The sequence below is a fragment of the Parus major genome, chromosome 3 (genome assembly GCF_001522545.3).
Source record: "Parus major isolate Abel chromosome 3, Parus_major1.1, whole genome shotgun sequence".
Lineage (NCBI taxonomy): Eukaryota > Metazoa > Chordata > Aves > Passeriformes > Paridae > Parus > Parus major.
Window position 1 is genome coordinate 1382873 of NC_031770.1, and position 18529 is coordinate 1401401.

Below are 18529 nucleotides of genomic sequence, written 5' to 3' on the forward strand. Positions count from 1 at the left end.
GGCACAGCAGAGCTGACAGGCTCTCTCAAGGATAACAAACAGCCTCAGCCTGGCAGCTTCCTCCTTTGTGTTTGATCATCCTTGGCATTTCCAGACCAGCTGTTGTGGGTGTCTGTGGCCTCATCCCAGGGAGCAGCAAACTGCAGGAGGAATGCCCAAAATAGTCGTGTTTCAGGCAGTTTCACATCTGTTTGGATTTAGATTCAGTTTGTGGTTAATGAGGGTATTTTTGTTGTCTATAAGAAGATCTGCAAGGTGATTAGTTGACTTCCAACATGCTTTTAAGACTTCTGATTTTTATAATATTATCGTCATGCATAGAATAACTTCTGTCTTGGGGGGAAAAAAGGACTTGTAAGCACCAGAAGTAACCAAATTCTGCAGTTGTTTCCTTTTCCAAAGTGTAATAGAGAACAACAGTTGTATGTTGATTTTGGAGGTGAGAGGCCATGAATCTCTAATTCCTATTTCCTAAAGGAGGAAGATAGAATCTGCTTGTTTGGGAGTAGCACTCAGGAGATTTTATTTTTTTAAACAAACACTTTCTTACACATTCAAGCCAGGTGGTTTCCTTAGGCTTTGTTGGGAAGGGAGGTAAGAAAGGACGATAGAAAATGCATCTGAGATAAACAGCTTGCTCAGAAAATTACTGACTAAATTGAGAACAGATTTTAAGTCATGTGTTTATATTAGAGAATAAGGTGTAGGGCCAGCCAGTGCAAACTGGATTTATGGCCTTATAAATAACTGAACCAGTTTGGTGAAAGTTGCCTGTAGTGACTTCAGCCCTGATTCCATGCAAAGGAGATGGGATTTATCATAATCTTGTAAGAATGTGTTGTTTAGAAGCCGTGTGTTTTTCCTCCCCGTCTTCAGGCCTGGGAAAGACTGGAAAAAGCTGAACATGAAAGAGAACTGGCACTGCGAAATGAGCTCATCAGACAAGAGAAACTGGAACAACTTGCACGGAGATTCGATCGCAAGGCAGCTATGAGAGAAACTTGGCTGAGCGAAAATCAACGTCTTGTTTCTCAGGTGCTGCTCTCAGAAATTGTCTGGGTGACTAAAATGGTTCCCATGAGTAATTACAGGATGCACTTCTTGCAAGGAGAACATCTTCTCCCCTGTGCCTCATATTTTACTACATCTATGTATGTGTATATTTATTTATTGTATTTAGTTACTCTGTATGTGTGTGCACTGTGCACCCTCTCTTTTATACATTTGGGATTCCCTTCTTTGAACCTACCAGGCTGTGGTCAGGAGATTTGATGAGGAAATAACTGCTCAAAGTCAAGATTTTCTTTATCTGAATATTTTGGTGAGTTTAGTGAAATTAACCCAATTAACAATATTAAACAATAAAATTTACCCAAGAGTTAATTTTATTGTTTAATATTAGAGATGATAATATTAGATTAGCCCCAGCCTAATCCTGATGGCCACCTGATTCTTCCCCCAAAGGCAGTGAATAATATCTCTGATTTTATCAGTGGTTCTTTACTATCAGAGGCATCTCTTATTTTATTAAAGAAGACTCTTGGGAGCATTTTGAGATCCTGGATTTGCTAACAAGTGTGTTTTGCCAAGTCAGAACTGACAGCAGAGGTTGAGCAGTGAGACTTTTATCCTCAGCAGCCATTTCTGAAGAAGTGCCTCTGCCTTTGCAGGACAATTTTGGCTTTGACCTCCCAGCAGTGGAGGCTGCCACGAAGAAGCACGAGGCCATCGAGACGGACATCGCCGCCTACGAGGAGCGGGTCCAGGCCGTGGTGGCGGTGGCGAAGGAGCTCGAGACTGAAAACTACCACGACATCAAACGCATCACTGCGAGGAAGGACAATGTTATCCGCCTGTGGGAGTATCTCCTGGAGCTGCTCCGGGCACGGAGACAGCGGCTGGAGATGAACCTTGGGCTGCAGAAGATTTTCCAGGAAATGCTGTACATTATGGACTGGATGGACGAGATGAAGGTGGGTGGAAGTCCTTTGAGCATGCAGACCAAATATTCTTCAGAGGTGTATGTGCCCTTTTCTGTCAAGTTCTAAGATTCATTTTGCCCCTCTGGTTTAGTAGACAGAACCAGAACATCCACATTCAAGAGCAGCAAACAAATTCCTTATGATTCGTTAACAATAAAGATTAAAAACAAGTAAGGAAAAAGAACAAGTTCACTCCTATAAAAAGCTACTTTTCATGTCTGTCTCACAGAGCCCAGGAGTTTTGGTCACAGTGCTTGGGTAAAGATAACAGATTTGGTGGAAAGGGAATTAAATAATTTCTCTCCATCATGATTTGCATGGGGAGCAAGTCACCTCTTCACCTCTCTGCTTTAAAAAGCTTGAATTTCTTCCTGTCTGTTCTCCTGGGATCTGGGAAGGGAAAGGACCACAACTTGTCCATCAGCCAGCAGAATTTGGAAGCTGTTGGAGGAAGGCAAGCTGTGTGTCGCTCATCAGGAGCTCACAGTACCTGGGCTGAGTGCTGCTCCTCGGCCCTGCTGAGCTAACTCAGCCTCTCAGCATCCTAGACTGAAAATTCATTGAAGAGCAGTCAAGTTCTTCATAGCTGCCAGTGATTTCAAAAATACTGGCTCAAATTTTTATTAGCCATGTCTCTGCATTTTGAATTTCTGTCCTTACAGGCCTGGAGTTCCTATGACCTAATGTACCAACAGATAACAGTGAAGTCCCAAAGCAGCAAACAGCTTTTGGCCTTCAGCCTGTTTTACTTGTCTTTCTCATTTTGTTCAGGTGCTCCTGCTGTCCCAAGACTACGGCAAGCATTTGTTGGGGGTTGAAGACCTGCTGCAGAAACACGCTCTGGTGGAAGCTGACATTGCTATCCAGGCTGAGAGAGTGAGAGGGGTCAATGCCTCTGCTCAGAAGTTTGCCACCGATGGAGAAGGTAACCAGCACCCAACATACCCCTTTTGCCTTAATTACCTATGAGGTTGTCTGGGAGACTCATTAGTTCTGCAAGACAGGTTAGCTGAACTCCACAGCAGAATGAGAGACTCCAGCTCCGTTTGTTCCTTCTGTACTCAGCATGTCAATGATTCATTTATCCAGGAACCTGCTCAGGAATTGAGTGTGGCATTGTGCCTTGCATGGGGTTGCAATGCATGCAGCTGCTGTTGCAGAGGTCACCACGGCTCCCCATGCTGTGTTCCTAATCAAACATTTACACACATTGTTGGACCCAGCCTCATGGTGCCAACATTTATCCTAAAAGGAAGCAATTCCCTAGAACCCAGCATTGTTAACTAGAGTAAATGGTGTCCATTTTGTGCAGCTGTGGATAAATTTTAATTCAGTGATTTTTGTCTCACTGGAAACAGTCGTGAATATCTTTCCATTTGGGGTTTTTTTTGTCTTTTGGAAAGAACAGTATTTTCTATGTTATTGTGTGGTGGAGCTTGAACACTTCCCACTCACTTTCCTTAGACTAAGGATGGATTCTTTCACGTAAACCTTGTAGCTGGAACATGCAGGAATTCAGAGCTCTGCATTTGCCCAGCCGTGGGGATGGCAGTGAGTGAGCCCAGGTGGTAACACACGTTCTCTGTCCCAGCAGGTTACAAGCCCTGTGATCCACAGGTGATCAGGGACCGCGTGGCTCACATGGAGTTCTGCTACCAGGAGCTCTGCCAGCTCGCGGCCGAGCGCCGCGCGCGCCTCGAGGAGTCCCGGCGCCTCTGGAAATTCTTCTGGGAAATGGCCGAAGAGGAAGGCTGGATCAGGGAGAAGGAGCAGATCTTGTCATCTGATGACTACGGGAAGGACCTAACCAGCGTCGTCCGACTCTTGAGTAAACACAAGGCCTTTGAGGACGAGATGAGTGGCCGCAGCGGCCACTTTCAGCAGGCGATAAAAGAAGGTGAAGACATGATCGCGGAAGAGCATTTTGGGTCTGAGAAGATCAGAGAGAGAATCAAAGATATCCGGGAGCAGTGGGCTAACCTGGAGCAGTTATCTGCCATTAGGAAGAAGCGGCTGGAGGAAGCCTCTCTCCTTCACCAGTTCCAGGCCGATGCTGATGATATTGATGCGTGGATGTTGGACATCCTCAAGATTGTCTCCAGCAATGACGTTGGCCACGATGAATATTCCACTCAGTCCTTGGTCAAGAAACACAAAGACGTGGCTGAAGAGATTGCGAGTTACCGGCCGACCATCGACTCTCTCCACGAGCAGGCCAAGGCCCTGCCGCAGGAGCACGCGGAGTCTCCGGATGTGCAGGGCAGGTTGTCCGGAATCGAGGAGAGATACAAAGAGGTTGCTGAGCTGACCCGGCTGCGTAAACAGGCCCTGCAGGATACCCTCGCTCTCTATAAGATGTTCAGTGAGGCAGATGCTTGTGAGCTTTGGATTGACGAAAAGGAGAAGTGGCTGAATAATATGCAGATTCCAGAGAAGCTGGAGGACCTGGAAGTGATCCAGCACAGGTGAGAACACCTTTACCAGGAAGTCTGGGGAATACTGGGTGGAAGTGTTTTACCCCAGCTACCTTTCTCAGCTTGCCTGTGGCTCAGATTCTCTAATGCCTGCGGGGCATCTTGTGTTTGTTTGTTTTCCCCCACTCCAGGTTTGAAAGCTTGGAGCCAGAAATGAACAACCAGGCGTCCCGTGTGGCCGTGGTGAACCAGATTGCCAGGCAGCTGATGCACAGTGGCCACCCTGGGGAGAAGATCAAAGCACAGCAAGATAAACTCAACACAAGGTAAGTGAGAGCCTCGTGCTCAGGAACATCACACCAGCTGGAGCAAGTACGGTGGGGTCATTTGTTTTTCTTGAGTAGGCTTTTTAAGATATTCTGATGCTGTTACCTGAAGTATCTTTGAGGTCTTTAAAGCTTCAAAAGAAAGAGCTGTGCTTTTCAAATACTTGATTATCAGATGGAGTTTTGCTCTTGACTTAATCAGGCCCTGAATGTGTCAGTACTTTGATTTGAGAGCTGGAAATTGACTGTAATAATTACTATGATAAAAAATAAATCAGTATAGTTTTGTATAAACGCCCTCATTTTTTACCTTCAGAATAAACCAGGGGAGTGTGAAAAGTTGATGTAAGTGCCAACCTTTCACTTGAGGAAAAATTATACCCAGTGTGCTGGTACTTGTCACATTCTAATACACACCATATCTGGGTTAATGATTGCTTTGCTAGAAATACTGATGGTGTGGGAAGGACTGAGAAAACCCTGAGTAGCTGGGTTTACCAAGCTGGTGAAAGCAGCTGCTCACTCAGCATTGCTGCCACATCCTTTTCCCACAAATCTCAATTTCTCTGCTCTCCTCGCACATTTCAGGTGGAGCCAGTTCAGAGAACTGGTAGATAGGAAGAAGGATGCTCTGCTCTCTGCTCTGAGTATCCAGAACTACCATCTTGAATGTAATGAAACCAAATCCTGGATCAGGGAAAAGACCAAAGTGATTGAATCCACACAAGACCTGGGTAACGACCTGGCTGGAGTGATGGCCTTGCAGAGGAAGCTGACGGGCATGGAACGGGACCTGGTGGCCATCGAAGCCAAGCTCAGTGACCTGCAAAAGGAGGCAGAGAAGCTGGAATCAGAGCATCCTGACCAGGCACAAGCCATCCTTTCACGGCTTGCAGAGATCAATGATGTGTGGGAAGAAATGAAGACCACCCTGAAGAACCGGGAAGAGTCTCTGGGAGAGGCCAGCAAGCTGCAGCAGTTCCTGAGAGATCTGGATGACTTCCAGTCCTGGCTCTCCAGAACACAGACTGCAATTGCCTCTGAAGATATGCCCAACACCCTGACAGAGGCTGAGAAGCTGCTCACTCAGCACGAGAATATCAAGAATGAAATCAACAACTATGAGGAAGATTATCAGAAGATGAGGGACATGGGTGAGATGGTGACACAAGGGCAAACTGACGCTCAGTACATGTTCCTACGCCAGCGCCTACAGGCTTTGGACACTGGATGGAATGAGCTTCACAAAATGTGGGAGAACAGGCAAAATCTCCTTTCCCAGTCTCATGCCTACCAGCTGTTTCTCAGAGATACCAAGCAAGCAGAAGCTTTCCTTAATAACCAGGCAAGTGGTCAAGATATACCTGACTTCATTTCTACTGGTTGGCACTGTGTACTGCAAGCAGTTAACAGTCTATTGGCTTTGGAGAGCCACAAGCAGACAAATTGTCCTTTTCTAACTGTATTTTACTTCAAACTGTTCTTGGGAGATGTTGGTTGTTGGAGCAGCAGCATAGCCTGAGTGTAACAGTTTTCTCTCTGATTTCTTTAATCCCAGGAGTATGTTCTGGCACACACAGAGATGCCGACTACCTTGGAAGGAGCAGAAGCTGCTATTAAAAAGCAGGAGGATTTCATGACCACCATGGATGCCAATGAAGAAAAGATCAATGCAGTTGTGGAGACAGGCAGGAGGCTCGTTAGTGATGGGAACATTAACTCTGATAAAATCCAGGAGAAAGTGGACTCTATTGATGACAGGTAAGGGCAGAACGATGGTACAATGTAGCTGTTCCTCATTAATTCTGTTCTCTGAGAAGTGCCCTTTTACCAGGATTCAAAGGCAAAGTAACAGCTTAGAAAATGTCTGTTCCAGACTGTTTCCTTTGTCTCCTGGAAAATAGGAACTGTCATGTTTCAAGAATGCACCAGGCTAATCTTAATTAACAATACCTCTCCCGCTTTCTATAGGCTTGCTAGATAATGAGCTCCCTTACCCAGAATTTGGCTGTTTGAGTGGTGCTGTGTAGTTCTTGGAGTATGAACAGACTTGATGCTCTGGTGGGGGCTGTAGCACTTGGCTGTGTCTGGTTCCACAAGTCTGAGTTTCCTCTGCTGCCCCCGAGCTGGTGTAATTATAACAACATATTCCTGTCCTTCCTCTGGAGAAGGAATGTGGCTCTTCAAGGGTGTAATTGGCATTGCAGCCACCCCACCCGCTCCACTTTGATCACCTCTTCCAGCTTGTCTGGCCCCTCTGAGATCAGATTAGCAAGCACTGGTACAAGTGTGTCTTTCATCCCAGAACAAGTCCTCTGCTTTCTCTCTCTGCCTGTAGCATGGATGCTATAGAACATTAAAAGTTTGTTCTTCTTTGAAACCCAAATGTTCGGTTTTGATGGCTGTTGTTCTTTCTGCTTTTGGTTTGGCTAACAGTGGAGTCTTTCAAGGCACTGTGGGAGTCAGAACACAGCAGTGAGCTGTGAAATGTCACTGATGACCCTCCCATCAGTCTTCCATCCTCTCACAGCTGGTAAGCTCAGGTTCTCCAGCTGCCTTCATCTCCAAGGAGAAACTGAAGTAAATGTTGTACCTTCCCTGTTTGGGCAGAGATGTCCCACTGTGCATGCACCCACTTTAGCCATGCCTCATGGCTTCAGGAAAGGCAACTCTTCCTGTTCCCAGAGCTTGCTGAGGGCCTCTGACAGCTGAACCCCCAGGGTACCCCATGTTGCCATTCTCTCTCTCTCACCAGCTTGGCTCTAGATCCCAGAGAGAATCTGCAAAGGCCAGGAAAAGGAGATTGCATGAAAGCAATCAAGAGGAAAACTAAGACAGTGATTTTCCTTATTTACCCTCTCTAAGGGCCCTCTACTCTTAAGTTTTCCCATCCACTCAGGAAAGCAGGAGAACTTGATCCCAGCCTTCTGGTCAGTTGTCCTCTTTCTGCAGCTTTTGGAATATTAAAAGAAAGCATCCAAGGATATCATAGCAAATGGCCAGCTGCATCTTGCAGCCCTGTCTGAAGTGGCTGGAGTGGGAGCCAGCTTCAGCCCATGTCCTGTGTGCTCAGCAGAGGCTCTGGTGGCCGTCACCCCAGTGCTCCTCTGTGCCCCGTTGTCCCCGCTGTCCTGCCTGGGGGACGTGTGCTGGAGCTGCTACTGGAACTGAGCATTTCCTCAATTCCAGAGCTATTTATGCCGAGCGCTGCAAAAAGCATCCTGTGCGCTGCTATCCAGGAAATCCGTGGGATTGCTCCCCGGGTCTGGGGGGCTGATAAGCCTCCAGAACAAAGCCCTGGGGCTGCGTGCACTGGGAGGAGTAGCAGAGGAAGCCTCTTTGCTTTCACAAGTGGCTTTCCCAGCTGAGCTCCACCTGGATGTCTAACAAAGGACCAAAACAAACAAGCACAAATATGTGCAGTGGCTCCGTACTTCCCATAGGGAGCTCTTTGTAGTTTCTGGTGTTGTTCAGAGGGGGTTTTGCAGTTGTGCTTTCGAGCTGTTCCTGAGGAGACCCCACTGGCCCTGGTGCAGCAGACAGGCCCTACCCTGGGATTGTTCCCATCTCAATAAGGATGGCACAACAGAGAGGAAAGTGCAATAGGAGGGAAACACTTGAGCACAACCTCTTAGTGCAAGGATGAATGGGCATAAGGACATGGAGTAAGGGTGAGGGAAAGAGAAGGTGGGTTTGCATCAAGCTATCACCAGCTAGCTTTTCCAGCTGGGGAAGAAGCTGGTGTCCCTCTGCAGCTGTCCCTGCATGGGTGACATGTGCTGCTCTGAAGCATTTTCTCCTTCATTTTCTTATGGAAAGAGTGTTGGGAGCTGTCCCTCTCCATGTGCCTGCTCATGGTCTCTGATTCTGCAAGGGAGATTTAGTCTAAAGACAGTGGCAGATCTGGCACAAGTTGTGATCTGAGCCTGTTTTCCATCAACTTTTGTATTTGTGCAACTTTCTGCTCAACAGAGAACAGAAGTAAGTTTTGTTCTTGCCCATTCAGAAGAGAGAGTGCTTCATTTGCTGGAGCAATGAAAGAAGCTAAAACTGCCTTTCATATATCTCAGGATTCCTAGCAGGCAGCTGCATTCACACCGTATGTAAGATTTATTATTTCTGCACAGGCTTTGAAACCCACAGGCTTACAGTTAAACCACAAATGGTTTTGTCAGTTTTCAGCACTGTCAGCATTCTCAGGGGTCTCTGGGAGTCAGCTTGGGGACACCAGGCAAATTCTGGATTAATTTGTGTCAGACACCTCCTTGTGCTGAACAGATCTTACACTTATGGTGTCATATGTGTGATACAGAATTCAAAGCCATTCTAAATAGCTGGAGCCTGCAGAGTAAACTATTCTTCCACAAACTGTTCTGGCAAATTAGTAATAAGCAGTCATTCACAACCTTAAGTGTGAATTCTTTAAAAGAATTTAAGGATATTTGAACAAGGAGTTAATAATATTTAGGTACAGCTAGTCTGGAGCAGGAGAACAGACTAAATAACTTCTTTAAGTCCTTTATTCCCATAAAAAAGTCAGTGATGAAAACACAGGAATTCCTGTCTGTTCCAGCAGTGCCCATCCTCAAAATGCTTCTGCTTTGTTATGGTTCAGCCCTGTTCTTCAGAGAAAATTCATTGTCCAGTCTCACTCCAGGTCATCTTGAACAAAACAACCTTGTACAGTTACATAGCTCTAAGCACCAAAGATCATATTTGTTATGCTATGGCATCATCTGTTTGACATCCCTGCATGGTTTCCTTCAAAGTCCTTCTAGTCAGTATTTCCAACACTCCATGGGAGATATTTTTATGAGTTTTTTAAAATTTGGGTTTTCTCAACATAAGAACTTCTGTACTTATCTGAAATCTATTCAAGCACCATGAAAGTTCTCTTTTAGACTTCATAACTCGTGTCCTCTCCAGAACACATGAGTCTGTAATGTAATCTAGCCTTAAATCTCTGAAATCAGCCTGATAAAATCACCCAAGCAGTTCTTTGCTGCATTTTAACAACCTGAGTAATGCAGCGTGTTTGCCCAGGTACATAAAAGCCAGCCAAGAAAGAGTGGAATCAAACCCAGGGATGTTTGCCTCATTAGAGAGGTTTTTCCTAAGGCACAGTTTGTGTCTTTTCCTTTGTGTTCCCTCTGTCAAATCTTCAGCCTCACCTGGGCTTGGACTCCAGGCTCTTGCTTTGATGGTTCCACGTGTGTTCCTTGCCATGCAATCTCTAAATCTTTTCCTTGACTACACCTCTATTGATGCTGCTTGCCTGCTTGATTGAAGGCAGCTCTTGAGGCCAAAGAGAAACAAACTGTAGTCCTGTAAAGGGTTTTCTCCTATTCCTATGCCTACAGACCTTTTGTTTTTATAGAAAATGTATCTCCAAGTACTCCTTGTGTTTCTGGAGTCACTAAATTGGTGCCAGAGAGCTTGCTGTGGTAACTTACTGCAGATCAGGAAGAGTGGTGTCATAATCCAGTTGTCATCAACATGTAATTTATGGTCTTCTGGAGTATCATGAGTCTCTGGAGATCTCCACTAACATGGATTTATTTAGCTTTTGCCAGCCTGTGCTGAGCTCATCTTATAAATTGCCACCCTTTAAAATAATTTCCAACTCTCGGTCCATGTTTATCTTATTACAAATGGCAGTAATATTTCACTTTAAACCCCTGTACAGTGCAATAGGAATAAGCCTGGCACAATAAGCTGTAAATAAAAATTATCTTTACTCTGTCTCTTCCTTGTAAATTGCCTCATAAATAATGAAAAGGATGGAAGGACAGGGATAACTACTCAAGATTAAGCATTTTTCAAACATGCCCAGAGGTACCTTGGGAATCAGCCCCATTCCATTAGAAGGACTCACCACAACCTTTGGGACTGCCAGCATGGCTCATCCTTAAAGGGGCAAACTGTGATGAATCAAATTAGGCCTTCTGGATTAACCTTTCCTTCTCTTCTGGCAGCTCTTAAACACTCTGAGAAATATGTTCCAAGTGCATAAAGCTTCTGTGTGCAGAGCCACCCAGGGCTGCTGCACGTGGTTAAACACAGCCTTGGGAAGGGTCTGTGGCCCGGCTCAGCTTCGTGCAGGACAAGGAGGTGCTGAAGGTGTTTTACAAAGAGAGTTCCAGCAGGTGCACCCTGTGAGGGCCACACAGCATCCTCTCACTGCTGCAATTCACAGTTTCCTTATGTTTTTTGGCAAACAGCCTGAACTCTCCTGTGGGCTTGAAATGAGTGGGCCAAATTCTGTCCGTAACACGTTGTGAAACCCTGCTGATTTCAGAATGTTCTCTGTCTATTTAATGGGTCACAAAAACAAGGAGATGCTGAACTTCAGTGAGCCCATTAAATAACACACTCCAAAATGTCCTTTGAAAGGCAGCAAAGGACACACACCACAAACTTACCAGCACCTGCAGTCCAAAGAGGCTCCAGAAACCAATAGTGACAGTTTTTTATGAAATGCCTGTTTAATTTCCTTTCTCTATTGTTTTTGTTCTGACCAGACATAGGAAGAACCGTGAAGCAGCCAGTGAACTTCTGATGAGACTGAAAGATAACAGGGATCTCCAAAAGTTTCTTCAGGATTGCCAAGAGGTAAATCATGCCCTTTCACTTGTATTGCTGAAAGCTGCATCCTGCAGAAGATCATTCTTACTCCATATTTTATGAGGACTGGAATGCTCAGTCACCCTGTAGTATTTAGGGTGGAGTAAACATAAAAAAAACCCCTAACCATACCACTGTATAAAAAAAAGTTTGTTTTTACTTTTCTTTTCTCATGAACCAGCTTTTCTTTTGTCATTTGAGCTAAAGACATAGGAAACTGTCAAAAGCAGTGAAGATTTTCTACTGTGGTATAAATTATAACCATGTGGAATGTGATGGGGTTAGCAGTGCACTTACTAAGAGTTTTGTCTACAGCTGTACAGATGTATGTGGTCTGGTACAGGGGATTTCAAGTGATTTCTAGCAAACATTAGTCAGAAGAATGAGAGGTTAAGAATAAAAAAGGAGCAAGATTAAACTATATCATTTATGTGTGATTTACCTGATAGTTTACATGTGTTTAAAATTGTTAAGTAGTATAACATTTGAAAAAAGAAATCCTTTCCAGATTTTCTAATCACATTAACCATTTACACTGATGACAACATTTTAAAGTTCAGAATACTCTTGTTCCTAGCACAAGGAATTAATCAAGTAATTTTCAGGTTATTTCATGGAGTACTGGCAGATAATAAAGAGTTTTGCCTGTGAGGTTTTGATCATAAACTGGGCAAGTGGTATTTGCTGCTTGGTTGCCTGGATCCAATCTGTTTCCCAGCATTGCGGAAGCTGCCCGTGAACTTGCCTTCAATTGCTCCCTCCTTGGTGGTTAAAACATGACAGATTAGCAAAAATTCTGCTGTTATTAGCAGCAGCTTCTTCCTTCCTCTGTGACAGCTCTGGTACAAAGATCCCCTGGCTCTCAGGGCTCTCCTGGCCTCAATGTCAGTGTGGGTGTGTTCCCCAGGATCTGGTTTTCCCCTGTATCACTGGAAGAAAAACGAAAGCATAAAATCCCCAGTGTTGGCTGCCTGAACGCTTTCCTCTCCCTTGTTTCTCTCCAGCCACTAAAACATGGATGTCTCGACTGCACACTTCAAAGACAAACTTACAATTGCCCAAATGTCAGGGATTTCTCCAGTCCTCTTTGAGAGGGCATTAGCTTTGGTGATAGCTGCAGGGCTATTTCCTGAGAAAACTTAGACTTTTCATCATTGTGGGTCCTGCCGACACCTCTGTTGGGCTGGAGGGTTTGTGATGGAGCAGCACTGTCCTGTGGGTGGAAGGGAGCTAAGGCAACACCTCCCCCTTGGCTTTTTCCTCAGTGCTGCCTGTGAAGCTGGGAATTGTTAGGGAACAGCTTTGAGCCAGTCCCCATTTCACTCTCAGTGATCCTTTGGCCTTCCTGTCCGCTGCTGCCTTCGGGACAGTTTGCCATCTGTGTGTAACCTGAGGAAGGGCATAGTGTTTTCTGCAGCCCTTCCCCTCCCAGGGCAGCCACATTGGCACTGGCACCCCGTACTGAGGTGTTTGAGGGCCTCCTGCCCCTTACTCCTTCCTGCAGAGCCGGGGAGGAGGGTCAGTGGCACTCTGGAGCAGCGAGATAATGTTCCTGACAGCAACCCAGCAGTGATAAACCCCTCCCTGGGGTCACAGGTGAGGGAAAACAGCAGATTTTGTTGTTGTGAGGAGTCAGAAACACTGTCACAGCTTAGTCCTGAGGTACTGCTTTTCCAGCTGTTTTTTGCACTCATCAATATGAATGTGTTAAATAAATTTGCTGAGTGGATGGAAGAGCAACAGGAGAAAATCTTGAGTGGAGGAGATGTGATAAATATTACCACTTAGTTTTCTTTGACTTCCTGCTCTTTCTCAGCTTACCTTTGAGGAGTTTACAGCTGACCTTGCCTCTGAGTGCTTGGAAGTCCCAGCACTGTCTGAGCTCGTTTCTCCAGGGATGTGGTGAAAGCTCTTGGCAAGACTCTACACTCCCGAGTTTCTCTCCCGGAGTGTGCTGGCAGGATGTGCCATGTGAGCCTCCCTGCAGGAAGGGCTGGAGCTTGGCTCCTGGCACAGTCTGGGAAGTGCAGCAGCATCAGGGCCCTTTCCCCTCCCCTTGCTGCTGCCCCAGGCTCACGAGGGTTTGTCTCTGCATTTCCCTTCCTTCCTGCTGGGTTGGCACTGCAGAGTGGCAGCCAAGAGCAGGAACGGGGTCTTGTGTACAGCATGGGAGGAAGCCTCATCCTCTCCTGGCCTTAACAACTTCTGGAGAAATAAATACTGCAAGTGTCATTTTGAGGTAATTTAGAGAACTGTATTATTTTCTGAAAATCTATTCACACTGAAGGTACTGACTTTTAGTGCCTGTAGTGGTTGCAAACCCCAGATTTTAGCAGTGAGCCCTTGAATACTTTCTCTGCACTTCTGTGCTCTGGGGGGTTTATCCTGACAGGCCCTGGCTGTGAACCACATGTTGTCCCTGTCTTGCCTTCCCCCAGCTGGTAACAGGAATGATCCAGCCTCTCCTTGGGAAGCACTTTTAAATCCCCAGAAGCCCTAATGCTGTGGCTGAGTAAAAGCAAACAGTGAAAGCCAAGCAGTGCAATTTGCAGAGCAGAGCAGCTGTCTCCTCCCCAGAAAGGCAAGAGTAAAACCACTAATTCTGGGTTGTATCTTAATCTCCATGTAGCCTTTGACTGTTCAGCAGCACAGTAGCCTGCTCTAATGTAAACTTCTGCCTAAAGAGCTCTTCACTAACAAGCATTTTTCTGTTTAGACTTGATGGGAAGATCCAGTGAGGAGTTTCTATGATTGCTCTGATGAATTTTCCCTTTTTGGGGAGGAGTGCATTTAAGGGACAATTGGAATATTAAGGGGCACTTGAAAAGAGGCTCATGAGTGATCAGTTTGTTGCCCTGTGTCCTGAGCACGCAGCAGAGGCCTCTGTTCCTCTCTTTTTTGGGCTGCTTGCTCACCCAAGTGCTGTTCTAGAAACCAAGCTGAGATTTGTTTTGACATTTTCCGCTCTAAATATGCAGAAAATGGACCTTTTCAAATTCTATAAACATTGCTGTGAATGTGGTTTTTATCCACACCTCAGGGATAGATGAAGCAGTCAGACTCACCCTGGGAGGAAATGTGATGTTAGCTGCTAGGATCATTTTCACATTCCATTTGCACTTGGCAAATCAACTGTCTCTTAAAGTATTGGTTTTCTCTAGTGGTGATGTGGAAATTGTCCCCAGTGCCTTTGTATTTGCTGAAAATCAGACAGAAAACAGTCTTGGATTTTATATAATAGGAAAAGGAAAGGCTCCAGTACCAAAACACTCCTGGAGATTGGATAAATAAGCAAATTACTTATGTAAACCTATACAGAGAGAGGACTGAGGGGAAAAGGTACAAATGTGCTGTGAATTAATGGTACAAAAGCATCTCTAACCATCTCCACAACACCATCTGACCAATAAGAAGGACACATGGCCCTGTTTCTCTTGCAGTTGAACTGGGTGGGACCTGTGTGTTTGATTTTGCTTATCACAGAGGTGATTCCTTTCTGCTTGAATCAAGGGTTATTTATGTACTGGAGATGGATGTTAGAACTGAACTGTTCAAGAGGCAGAGCCTTGAGTGAACCCTGAGTAAATCCCTGAGTAAGAGCAGTCCCTGAATCTCACACAACTCTTCTGTAGTGGCATCTCTTTATCCTTGATCTGGAGGCATTCTGCATTATTTCACACCAGGAATATTTCACGCCCCCGTGTATTTTCCTTTCCAGCTCTCCCTCTGGATCAATGAGAAGATGCTCACAGCCCAAGATATGTCCTATGATGAGGCGAGGAACCTGCACAGCAAGTGGCTGAAGCATCAGGCATTCATGGCAGAGCTTGCATCCAACAAAGAGTGGCTGGAGAAGATTGAAAAAGTAAGAGCATCTGAAAAATGCCCTTATCTTTGTCCAGGGTGGCTGTGCACAGAGATGGGATCTGTTCTTCTGCAGAACTGGTCCTTAAATCACCCCACAGCTGAGGCTAAAGGAGATTTCTGGTGCATTGTGTCTCCATCCAGCCCATTTTATTCCTCACTGATGTTAAAAGTCTTTTATCCAAGACATTCACTCAGACATTGGCTAAGGTGCCAGTTTGGTTTTGTCTAGTCTTTCCTATCTGCCAGAAGGAAGGCATAACCTAAATTCTGTGTGCAAAGGGTGAGTGGGGAAAATGTTGGGATTGATTTGAGCTGATAAAGTAGAAGCACTTTGTGGGAAATAACAGAATTTAGGGAATAGCTGAGTTTAGCTTTCTGTGCTGCCAAGCTGCCTTTCCCCATGCAAAATTAGGGCATGAGGTAAAGAACATCCAGTTTTATGATTAATTAAGATTCACAGCTCTGTATCAAGTTATTTGAAGCCTTAATGTGATGAGCTGTACTTTCCCCCCATTTCTCCTGTGCAGCTCTGGAGCACTGAGGAGTCTCCTCTTTAGCTCTGACAGTGGGTTTCTGTTCAGTGTAAGTTAGTTTAATTGCTCATTTCCTCTCCCACTTTGGCACTCCATATCCCATTAGAGGCTTTTCTGTGATCTACAAATAGCAATACCCTTTAATGGTGTAATTAGAAGGCTGCTCTTAGTACTGGAAGTTCCTTTTTAGTGATGCTAATACATCCTTCTCCTTTGCTTCTGAAAAATCAGATTGCAGCAAAGGACCAGGGTTGTGTACAGAGTTGTGACAGTCCCTGATTAACATTCATATGGAATGTGCTGTGTTGGGAGCAGCATTCCCATCTGCACCCAACTGAAGAGATAGATAGGGATAATTACAATAAAGACAGCATTTCCCAAACTCTCCCAGCATTATGCTGTGTGTTGATGATTCTCTGGTGATGTGGCCTGAGGAGCTGGGGCCTCAGGAAACGCAGTGTGAGCAGCTCCAGCTCCAGCTCCAGCTCCCTGCTCCATCCTGCCTGAGCCATGGCCCCAGGAGCTCCCTTCAGGGAACATGTGCAATGGAGAAGAGAAAGGAGGCATTCCTTGACCTTCCCATTGCTAAAAATCCCTCTTCCAGGCAGCAGAGGGACCTGGGAGCTGATGTTCTGGAAGGAGTCACTGGATAATTGGAGATAGAAAATGAGTGGTTGATGCTGCCAGCAGATGAGGAGTCCTGAGTGCTTATTAATCAGGATAATTGCCCTAACGGGCTGTGAGTGCTCCTGAGGAGGTTCCATTTGGTTGTTCTTTGCTTTGCAGGAGGGAATGCAGCTCATTGCAGAGAAACCAGAGACTGAGGCCGTGGTGAAGGAGAAGCTGACAGGTCTCCACCAAATGTGGGATGAGCTTGAATCCACCACCCAGACCAAGGCTCAGCGTCTCTTTGATGCAAACAAGGCAGAGCTTTTTACCCAGAGCTGTGCAGACCTGGATAAGTGGCTGAATGGTTTGGAGAGCCAAATCCAGTCGGATGACTACGGAAAAGATCTCACCAGTGTCAACATCCTGTTGAAGAAGCAGCAGGTAAATAGAGCATGGGGTGCAGCAGGCAGGCAGCAGATACCTGCACTCAAAGGAACAGGCATGGCAGGCTGTCAGCTTAGAAAAGAAAGAACTGCTTTTCTTTCTTCCTATTCTTTCACATATCTTTAAGAACAAGAAATTCGTCCAGCAACAAATGAGACAATAATTATTAACATGGTAAATTCTCACTGATCAGCATCTGTTCTCCCTTCTGAGGAAGCTGTTGATGTGCTCTGATTGTATGAACAGCTTTCATCCTGGTTTTCAGGACCTTTTTGCCATGTTTCTGTTTAGATGCTGGAGAATCAAATGGATGTCCGTAAGAAGGAGATAGAGGAGCTGCAAAGCCAGGCAAGGGCTTTGAGCCAAGAGGGCAAGAGCACAGATGAAGTGGATGGCAAACGCCTTACTGTGGAAAAGAAATTCTTGGAGCTGCTGGAGCCTTTGAATGAGAGAAAGGCCAACCTGCTGGCCTCCAAAGAGATCCACCAGTTCAACCGGGATGTGGAAGATGAAATTGTGAGTACCAAAGAATTCCTGCTCCCCAGCCAATAGGAGAATGTTGGAATACTGCTGCTTTCTGCAGCTTGTGTGCACCAGCCTCTCTCTGCTGCCCCAACCGTATCTGGGGTTGCTTGAAATCATGTGTACTCCTCTCTCTTTCAGTTGTGGGTTGGAGAGAGGATGCCCATAGCTACATCTACTGATCATGGACACAACCTCCAGACTGTGCAGCTACTAATAAAGAAAAATCAGGTAAGCACGTGCTGTTAGAGCTCCATACCTGCTGTTTCTCCTTAGTGCTGACTAATTTGGGAAGGAAATGTTTGGGATAAAACAGTGGGTGCTGTGGTGTGACCACAGGTGGTGGCACCAGCCCCAAGTTGTCCACATGAGCTGATGGTGTGTGTTTTGCTGCCCCTCTGGAGTTAAGACCCCTGACTTGTATTTCCTTTTCATTTGTGCATTGTCTCATCAGTCAATTTTCTCCCATGTAGACCCTTCAGAAAGAAATCCAGGGCCACCAGCCTCGTATCGATGACATTTTCGAGAGGAGTCAGAACATAATCACAGAGAGCAGCCCCAATGCTGAAGTCATTCAGCAGAGACTTGCAGACTTGAAGCAGCTGTGGAACCTCCTCATCGAGGAGACAGAGAAGCGCCACAAGCGCCTGGAGGAGTCTCACAGGGCTCAGCAGTATTACTTCGATGCAGCCGAGGCTGAGGCCTGGATGAGTGAGCAGGAGCTCTACATGATGTCAGAAGAGAAGGCCAAGGTGAGCAGCTCCACAGTGACACTACTTTGGCCTTAATTGCTTTGCTGGAGGGAGGCAGGTGACATAATTTAATGTGGCGCTATGGAATGGTAACATAAACAAACAACATAAACAAATTTAGCTTCTTGGTGAAGCCTCAAGTGATCGTGGCTTTTATCTGTTCTGACATCTGTGATAGTGTGCAGGATGGGCTGTGCTGTATGGAACCAGGGAAGCATCCTGGCACTGCAGAGGGCAGCTCTGTGCCTGCCTTCACTGCAAGGTCAGGATTGCCAGTGTGCTCCAGTTAGGTCCAGTTTTGTTAGTTTTGAATGCCAGCACAATGCAGCTGGCTGTGAAATGGGGCCTGGTGCCCAGGCAGCTGCTACCACTGTCACCAGCCTTGGCTCCCAGCAACCATCAGCTTTGACTCCCAGCTTCAGACCACAGCAAAGAGAAGGGAAACTCCTGTTTTCC

The 18529-nt window shown here is 45.8% G+C and overlaps 1 protein-coding gene across 4 annotated transcripts in view; it reads left to right on the forward strand.

The window, feature by feature from the left end:
- SPTBN1 (spectrin beta, non-erythrocytic 1) overlaps window positions 1–18529 on the forward strand; it is a 115064-nt gene that overhangs the window by 77993 nt on the left and 18542 nt on the right. For 2 of the 4 annotated variants that reach the window (XM_015621567.2, XM_015621569.3), the window contains 13 exons: window positions 877–1035; window positions 1671–1973; window positions 2754–2907; window positions 3574–4447; window positions 4588–4722; window positions 5311–6067; window positions 6281–6483; window positions 11244–11334; window positions 15065–15211; window positions 16533–16796; window positions 17091–17315; window positions 17463–17552; window positions 17795–18073. In XM_015621567.2, the coding sequence (XP_015477053.1) occupies window positions 877–1035; window positions 1671–1973; window positions 2754–2907; window positions 3574–4447; window positions 4588–4722; window positions 5311–6067; window positions 6281–6483; window positions 11244–11334; window positions 15065–15211; window positions 16533–16796; window positions 17091–17315; window positions 17463–17552; window positions 17795–18073 (3681 nt within the window). The remainder of the gene's footprint in view (window positions 1–876; window positions 1036–1670; window positions 1974–2753; window positions 2908–3573; window positions 4448–4587; window positions 4723–5310; window positions 6068–6280; window positions 6484–11243; window positions 11335–15064; window positions 15212–16532; window positions 16797–17090; window positions 17316–17462; window positions 17553–17794; window positions 18074–18529) is intronic. The other 2 variants (XM_015621568.2, XM_015621570.3) reach the window with 1 other exon arrangement.